The sequence below is a fragment of the Pteropus vampyrus genome, unplaced genomic scaffold (assembly GCF_000151845.1).
Source record: "Pteropus vampyrus isolate Shadow unplaced genomic scaffold, Pvam_2.0 Scaffold222, whole genome shotgun sequence".
Lineage (NCBI taxonomy): Eukaryota > Metazoa > Chordata > Mammalia > Chiroptera > Pteropodidae > Pteropus > Pteropus vampyrus.
Window position 1 is genome coordinate 1,292,143 of NW_011889003.1, and position 9,214 is coordinate 1,301,356.

The following is a 9,214-nucleotide window of genomic DNA, read 5'->3' on the forward strand; positions in this document are numbered from 1 at the left end:
TTGTAATTCTCTTTGCACCTTCTTTCTCAGGCTTAAAACCTGAGGTTTCCAAGGTGTCACTAGATTGCAGCAATGACTGGTCCCCTGAATATCCGTGCTGCCATCAGAGGGGCAGGTGCCTTTCCATCCATGCCTTAGGTTTGAAAGCTTCCCTTTTATAAAACACTTGCAAGAAAATACACTTGTTGTAATTGCTCAATTTTCTTAATGTAATTATTTGAAAATGGGTTAGGTATGGCCTGGAACCTTCTGTGCTTATCACAGGAAGACAGAACTCCAGTTTGTCCTTTATCCAAATGTCTTGTTATTTAGAAGTCGTAGTAACAGTAGTCATAGTTTCAATAGAATAAGAAAGTTACCTATTTAAATTTAATACGTTTGACAGACATCATTTTGCAAATAGAATTAATGTTAATGGCTGTCACTGGGGCCACCAGCTGTCCTGATTGGCAGGGGTCTGGGGAGGCTCTCCGAAAGTGGGACTTTCAGTTTTAAAACAGGTCAGTCTTGGGCAAAGTGGGAGACGTGGGTCGTCCGATGAGTAATGCTGAGTGGCCTGGATAATGCTCCCAGAGAGACCAAAGCAGCAGGTGTTATTTCCCCATTATCAGAGAAGGGGACTGAGTGAGATTCAGAGGTGAAAGCAGCAGGTCTTGTGACAGCCAACGGTGGCAAAGCCTTGCACTAAATCTAGGTCTTTGTGGCCCCAAAGCTTGTTTTCTGACCATCTCCACTGTGCAGGCTTTCGATATACAGATTGAAGAAATTGCCCTGTTGTACTTGAGACTCAAACCACACATATTCCGTGGCTGTTCCGGGCATGACTGTTTTGTAGCCTTTGACTCTTTACTTAAACAGGTTGGGGAATTTAGAATCAGCCAAGAACTAAATATTTGCTTAGATTTTTAAGCTTAGAAAAACAGACTGAAATATAGAGCAGAACATTTTCTGTGTATAACCTTTAATAACCTTTCGTGAAATCTTGCCAATAACTCTAAGAAAAAGCAGTTAGACAGTTCAGAAAATTTACGTTTCCATGCTGGAAAGCTCTCTCACTGCCCACTAGTTTGAGGGGAACGCTGCCCTAAATTTGGCTCATTTCAATAAGGCCTCTGTCTGTTCTGTGCCCCAGTCCACAAAGCTTTAATGCAGTGACACTTGAAATGGAAATTAAATGGAATTAGCCTCATAATTACTACAGTTTTCTTTAGGAAACAAAATTGGTCGTGGGACTTTATGAGTTCTTTGCTTTTAGGGAAAAATAAACCCATCGAAGTCACTGCTGGCCCAGGTGCCAGTTCAGGCTTGAAAGTGCAGAGTGTAAGACTGAATCCTTAGACAGCATTGAATGCTGATGATTAAAGCAAGGGTAGCCTGACAAAAAAGTGGGGTGCCCATGCGTTCGTTCATCTGTTTATTCAACCAGAGTTAAATTGAGATCCTGCTATGTCTCGAACTGTGCTAGGGGACATGAAGAAAACAATGAAATCCTACCTCATGAAATCAAGATAAGGCTAAAATTTCATATAGCCGAAATTATCCGTAAACATCATTCAAATCACCCATAAAGTATTATCTTAGGTTCCCTGGAAGCGGAGCCTGAGGCGAGGATTCTTGTGCAAGAAATGATTGAAGGAGTAATCTCAGGTGAAACCCATAAGGAGCAGGAAGCAAGGTGAGGTAGAGAACCAAGTTCAGGAAACATGTAAGCTCTGCCAAACAGCTGCAGTGTAGCCTCAGTCCAGTTCCACAGTGAGCTCCAGCAGCATGAGTGACAGCATAAATTTATGCCTCCTTGAGGCAAAATAGCCAGCCTTTTATGTCCCCAACAATCAGTCATTGGCTTTGGGCTGCCTCCAGGAATGAGGGTGTAACCTCTGTGGCATTTCTGGGTGAGGTAGCTCCAATCAGATGAGGGCAGTTTGCAAAAGAAGGATGCTGATGTGAGCAGTTAGCAGCCAAGACTCATAGCAGTTGAGGGATGGAGGCATCAGCCAAGTAAAGGGAATCTGAGAGCGGCGTCGCCAGCAGCTTCTATACAGGACTTATGTAACATGTTAGAAACCCACATGTCATCTATTAATAAAGACAACAGAGCAATTTATTTTTCTCCAGTGGTGCACCAGTCCACTGTTCCTTTGGATGCACTATGGATGAAGTAGTCAGCTTGTGTTAAGGGGCTATATCATATGAAAAGACGCATCTATCAACAGCAGACTCACATCCGGCATGGGGAGGCACTCCTGCAGACCTGCAACCGACCGTGTTTCCCAGGGAGCAGATTCTGAGATATCATTCTATAGGATGTTCCTTGAGAAGTGCCCTGTCCACGCCTGTGGGAGGGAGGGCTGGGAGCAGGAGTGGGCGGAGGGAGAAGTTGGGCCACAATGCAGGCAACCGTACCCCTGAAGACAAATGGCCTGTCATAGCTGGCCTGCTTTGGGCCAAATGGCCAGGCCTTTGTACCTCCTCATTGGGCCACCTTGGGAAGGGCAAGGCCCTGGGTGAGGTGGCTCTCTGCAGCCGAGGCCATTCTGGAGGGACAACTGGAGGCTCTTCACTGGTTGCACTCCCTGCAGCTGGGAAACAGGTCCTTCCTGGAATGGGGATTGGGCGGCACCTATGGCTGTCCATCCACGATGGCGATGACTCACAAGGCACGTCTCATGCTCACTCTAAGCCAATGTCTTTGAATAGAATGGACACAGAATTGCCCCCCATTAGTTAAAGTTGTTTCCTCTTTAGGGAGGGTGGGGGATTGGGCACATGTGGTTGAAGAACCTATGGTTTAGTCACTGCTTTAGTATTTAATATGAAATCTGGGCTTTCATCATTCGTGTATCTTCACTTAGAAGTGAATAATCTATCCTATTTTTTACTTATACTTACCAAGTCTTTTTTTTTTTATTTCATTTAATGACAAGCATTGTGCTAAGTACCTTACATGCATTACCTTTTTAATCCTTACAATAATCTTATGAGGTAGATACTATTATTATTCCCCACTTTCTAGAAAAAATTTGCCCATCGTGAAATTACATAGTCAGTGTTTAAACCAAAGTCTGTCTGACTCCAAAGCCCAAAGCCTAACCATTCTAATAAAACCAACTGTGAAACCTTTCACATTACCCATCGATGGATCAGAGCTCATTCATTCATTAGACAATGCTTCACTGAGCATACTATATGCCAGGCTCGGTGCTAGGTTGGTATTAGAGATTCAACAAGAAACCCATGAAAAGGAGCATATGTGCGTGCGTTCTTATGGGCCATTCTTGCCTCTCTGTGTGTGTAATGATCTCAAGAAATTAATGCAGATGTAAGGACCTTCGCATATTTCCTAGTAACTCAATTCACTGTGTTAAACTTTTTTACAGGCTAAAAGAGATGCCAAGCGAATGTCGGCAAAAGAAGTCACTATTAACGTTATAGACAGCATCCGGCAGGCGGACAGAAGTCGAAGAATCACAAAGAACTGCGTCAATTAGCAGAGTGTTTAACTAGAAGGGCAGATGGACTTCTTTGGTGCCCGTCACATACTGGATCCCACCAAGGAACTGTGAAGAAGTGGGTGCCCCTCGCTGAGCAGCTCCAACGCTGCTGAGTGCCTTGACAGACTCTTACCTGGCAGTCGATGGCTGCCTGAGCTGTTGGGACATTCTCAGCCTCCTATTTTTCACGTAAATGTATTGGCACAGCGCTCACATATGGAAATAAACTGCAGATGTGCAGTTTGATTTGCCTCTTTGCAACTCCTTCAGTTTAGTCTGATGTAAAAGTGGTAAGCTCAAGCCACAGGCCAGCTGATGAAACAAAATAGAAGGGGCGGATTCCCAGGGTAGAGTCACGCGCCCACTCCACCGTCTCCCGGCCACAGCAGTGCGCACTGTTTCAGGCAAGCTTATTCTTTGGTTCATTTTTATTTTTAATTCCACCATCATGAAGCTTACGGTGTTCATTTAAAAGTTGGCTGTCACCCAACTCTCTAGCCAGATATATGAGAAATCAAGAAACAGGAAACTCCCTGTTATTCTTATTGAGCTTGGTCTGAGGCAGGTTCAGATCTAATTTCACACAAACTCACCCCACCAACACCCACAGCGTGTCCTTGGGAGATGGTCTCTATGATGCAGTCACACCCATTTCTCATCTGCCTCCAACGTCCCCCCATGCTGGTGTCCCTGTCAGCCTCTGAACCATAATATCGCTGTCAGCTCAATGCATCTAACCAAGGATGCCCCTCAAGGCTCAACCAGATACTGCGTTTTTCATAGCTTTCCAGTTCCTTTTGCTTGTGTTCTTCAGTGCTTTCTCTCTTCAGTCGGGTCGTTTGCAATCGTTCATCAAAGACTGGACACTGCTTACAAGAGGGAGAAAATCCAGAACGTGTTGGCGGGTGGGACGCAGCGCCTCCCTTCCCCGCTCTGTGCACAGCCCCAGGGCTGTGTCATTTCTGTATCTGCAAAGGGATCACTTTAAAAAGCCAGTGCCCGGTGGGTGTGCAGGTGTGCATTCACATCGACATTAGGTTGACATGCACTGTGTTAGAAAACAGGTAGCCGATGCGGCAAAAAATGTCATTAGGAATAAAATTTTCTAGCATTTCTTTAAACATGTTAAGGTGGAAGTGTTTTCCTCCAAAGTAATGTAGCATGATTTGTAAAGGACTGTTAACATGCCTGGGTTTGGGAAAGGTAAGGCTAAAGTTGTACCGAACGATACCAATAAACTCCATGTTTAGCAGAAATAGGCAGCCTGATGGTGTGTGCTTATGTAACATGGTCTGGAGAATTGACATCAGCAGGTTACAATTCGGGTACTCTGCCTCCTTACCTGCCAAATCTGTTATTTCTCAAACACAAACAGGCAGTGTCCCTCCCTCCATCCCTCCCTCCCTTGCTTCCTAACTTTCTTCAGCAGATTGTATATTTATTCATTAAACTTTAATTGTCAGCCCTGTGTCAGGTGCCATGCAGATGCTGAGAGGTTTGGAGTCTGGCCAGTCCCAATTGCATATCCTAAATCTCACAGTGGACTTAATAACAGGAGACTGACTGAGACACCGAGTGATAGCGTGTGCTGTGAATTGCCCCGCAGTGTAATCTCACTTTCATATTCAGGACAGGTCTCAAATTCCAGATCTGGGTGTTCTCCTGATCACTGTATAAGACTTAACTATATACAGAACCACAGTTTTCCCAAACCTCTGTTATTTTGTGATTCTTTGAGAAAGGGCTTTTCAGAAACTTCATATTTTGAAATTTTTTTTTTTAATAAAATAAAAGCAAAACCTGTGACTCCTACGTCCCCACAGGTATAACCCAGCAGGAGCCCCCCACCACCAAAGGTGGGAGTTGCTCCTTCAAGTTCAAGGGCTCACTCTCCCAGGGCACGAGCATTGTGGTTTTGTGTCAGGTGTTCCTTCACCAGTCAGTGCTGCCAGCCGTGGACTAAGCCTAGTTTCTCTTTACAACTTTGTTTCTCATCACGTAACTGCTGCATGTTGTTTGGAATTTATCAACTTGAAGGGGTATCTCTGTTTTATATAGAAACAGTTTCCCACTTCTGGGGGAGAATAGAATAAAGGGCTCCCCTCTCTTCTTGAGAACTATCTATCTGGATTTCACCAAGACAGTGACCAGAAGTTAAACTGTGTTATAAATTCATCTGGCAATTTTTTCATGTGTATATGATATAGAAATTGATTCTTACTATCTTATTAGCATAATGCTTTCTATTGCAAAGTCTGTGTCAATAAAGTGATCAATTTCAAACGTGGACAGTTACAGAGAATCTTTACTGGAACCTTAAATTTGTATGTAGAGCTGCTTGGATTTTTTTTTTCTTTCTTTTAAGTAAAGGCCTTTTACATAAGTGATTCCTGTGAATCCTCCAAAAAGCCTTGTGAAATAGGTAAGGAGAACACTATTAGCCCCAATTTACACTTATAAAAGTATTTATGGTCCACTCAGCCAGTAACTGATGAAGGAGGGATTCAAGTTAGGGAAGTTGGTCTGCAAACCCAGTGCTTTTTCCACTGTATAAACTGGTGCCTTTCCCGGCAAGAAGGTGTAGCATGGCTGGGAGACTCAGCCACTTGGAGGGGAGTTGTCACTGAGCCTCAGACCAGGCCAAGTCCAAGTCTAAGAGGGTGCACCAGTGACTAGAGAGGGCTGGTGAACTCTTGTGAGTTTGCGTCTGGCTCAGGCTTCCTTATCCCCCCAGAGAGTGTTACCCTGACCTAGAGTGACAGGGCACCTTTGATGAAGGTCAGGAAGAAGAGCAATTCAGAGGAGATTGAAATTGCACCCCTCAGAATTGCTGCTAAGACCTAACGGTCAGGGAAGCCGTGACACCCAGGGACTTCCCCGTTCTGCCAATGCCCCAAATGCTCCTTGGATGTGCAGATGAAGAACTGTACCTGATCACTCTTTCCCTGCTGCCCACCCCACAGGGCTCCCACTCCACCCCCACCTCCCAGACTATCCGAACACACTCCTGTTTAAGCCCTGCTAATGGTCACCCATTTACGACCCTCACTAGCCCCATCACTGGCTGCCCACGTGCCACAGAAATGAATCCCATCCGTATTTGCACCTGTACGCAGGGTTCATAAAACTTTCAACTCTGCTGAACCAGATGGCAGACATAGTTTATTTGGCTGTGATGGTGTTAAAACTTGAGAATTTTACGGAAAAAGCCAGCTCTAGTGCAGACTCTTAGTTTAGAACTCCAATATTCATTCTTCTCTTCTTACTTAATTGGGCACATGCCCACTGAGAATAAAAGTTATACTTCTCAGCTACCTTTGCAGCTAAGAGTATCTACATGATTAAGTTCTGGCCAATGAAATGAAATGAATGAGACATGGAAGCATCCAGGAAGTTACCTTATAAAAGAATGATCGAGTTCTTTCTTTTTCTTCTTTGCTTCCTATTTCCTGGAATGAGGAGGTAATGGCTGGAGCCACAGCATTCCATTGGGTCATGAGGTGACCTTGGGAATGGGAGACATGCCACGCTGAGCCTAGGTCCCTGATTCCTTTGAGCCCCCATGGGTCTAGCACTGCATACCACAGACCTCTTTTTGTGAGAGAAAAATATAATTGTACTTCATTTAAGCTGCCTCATTATTTACAGCCAAACCTAATTCTAATTGATATAAAACTTTCCATTTTCTTTCGAAAACTTGAAAGATCTTTCACTCCTGGGTTCTGTTGCCACTCAGAAAATAGTCAGCGGGAGCTGACAAAGCTGCATTAGCTTAAGCTGGGGAACTTTAGATCGCAAGGGCCCCCAGTACTTACTGTGGTTTACACATGGCAGCCTCCCCATTTGTGTTAACTTCCTTGAGCCCTGAGGCATTTGTGTTGCAAGCCTTGCCCCAGACTGTGTCCCCAATATATTATATTGTTTTCATGTTCTTTTTAGGAGTCACTGAAATATAAAAAGTCCTTTCACCCTGTCCCACCAGTCTAGGAAGTCAGTCACAGGGGGATTTTCTGAGTTGGCAAATTTCAGATATGACTTAATATATAAAGTTATGTATTCTTACCATCTTTAATTTACTCCATACGTATTTCTCAAAAAGCTTCACTGTATCCAAAGTTGGGATATGGTGAGGAATTAAACAGACTTGGCCCCTGCCCTCATGGAGCTGGCATCTAGTGAAGGGAACAGACACAACATACAGAAATTATCACAATACTGTAAGATGGCGATGAATGCTGAGAAGAATGTTAACAGGAGCCTGGAGGCAGGAAGAGAAGCAGGGGACCATTCAGGGAGCTGTGCGGTAGCCTGGGGACAGATGTTAGAGGCAAGGCGTAGGGTGATGACTGTGAAGATGCACAGAAGCAGATGGCCGCCGAGTATGTTTTGGAAATGGAAACATTAGGATTTGCTGATAGATTGTGTGTAGAAAGTGAAGGGAAGGGAGAAATCTGTGATTCCTAAGTTTTTGGCTTGACTGAGAGGGTTCTTGGTAAGACAGAAACGATGGTATGAGAGGTATTTTGTCGTTGTTGTTGTTTTTGCACGGGGTTAGTTCACCCAGCTGGGCTACATTCTCCAGTTTCCTTCGCAGTGAGCTCCTAGACTATTTCATCAATATTTAATTCTCTTTAAATTACTGCATATTGTTCCCAGAAATCATCCCTCATGGAAGAGTATAAGGCCATTATCGGGAGGAATGTGTACTTAATTCTCCTGGGAATATGGAACAATTAGAAGATTCTGCCCTGTAGATCAGACAGTAGATCGCCCGGATTTTTTTTAGCTCAGCAAACAGCTAGGCCTGGGCACTTATTGCCAGAGTGAGCTGTGCAGTTTTAGTTCCTTAGCTAGGGCTTCTCTAGGTAGAACTCCATTTGAAAAGGGAAGGTGTAAATAGTATTATTGCCCTTTCTGAGCCAAACAGCCCTTTTCATAACATTGCCATGCACCAGGGAGATAGCCGAAAAATTTTGCTTGCCTTTTTAATTGTATTTCATTATCCGGAGAGTATCCTCTTCTGTTCTAATAAATAAATCAGCCGTGGGATGGCTTATGAAACAAGAGGTGGCAGCCTGACAGCCAGGAAAAACAAAAAAACACAGGCTTCAAGGACAAGAGACAAATCCTAACCTGGCATCTAACAGCTGTGTGCCCTGGGGCAAACAGAGGAGTCTTTCAGAGGCTCACGTCCTGTCAGTGGAAATCGTAGCATCTTTCTGAGGGCGTGTCGTGAGGAATAAGTGCGATGACGAATGTAGATAATGTGGTGTCTGTCACATAATAATTATGGCCCCGTGCCAGGTACAGTACTGGGTGCTTCACGCACACTATTTGTCGTCAATAAAACAGTCCCACCAGGTAAGTTTCTTCCGGGCCACTTTACAGATGAGGAAATGGAGACTGAAAGATCACACGGCTGCTCAACGGCAGAGCTGGGATATGAACCTACGTCAGTCTGCCTGTTTACAAAAACCCACGCTCCGTCCATTGCGCCAGGAGTAAGTGCTCGATAAATGTCAATTTCCTTCCCGGCACAGTGGATGGCGAGTGATTTCACAGCCCTTTTTATAGCGTCGGTGTATCAGCACTTTCAAGCTGTCAGTGCTAACGTCAGGATCAATGATAGCACCCTAGATACAAATCTGCAAAATTTCACCTTTGTTTCTTTTAACTTTTTTTCTTAAGAGCAACGAAGGCAGTAGCTGTCTTTTAAGTGGTGT

At 44.4% G+C, this 9,214-nt stretch overlaps 1 protein-coding gene across 1 annotated transcript in view; it reads left to right on the plus strand.

Annotated features, from left to right (window-relative positions):
* The window catches only part of BAALC (BAALC, MAP3K1 and KLF4 binding), a 78,693-nt gene extending 73,740 nt beyond the window's left edge, over window positions 1–4,953 (plus strand). Inside the window, exon 3 of the mRNA XM_011373257.2 lies at window positions 3,378–4,953. Within this exon, the coding sequence (XP_011371559.1) occupies window positions 3,378–3,488 (111 nt within the window). The 3' untranslated portion in view covers window positions 3,489–4,953. The remainder of the gene's footprint in view (window positions 1–3,377) is intronic.
* The last annotated feature ends 4,261 nt before the right edge of the window (window positions 4,954–9,214 follow it).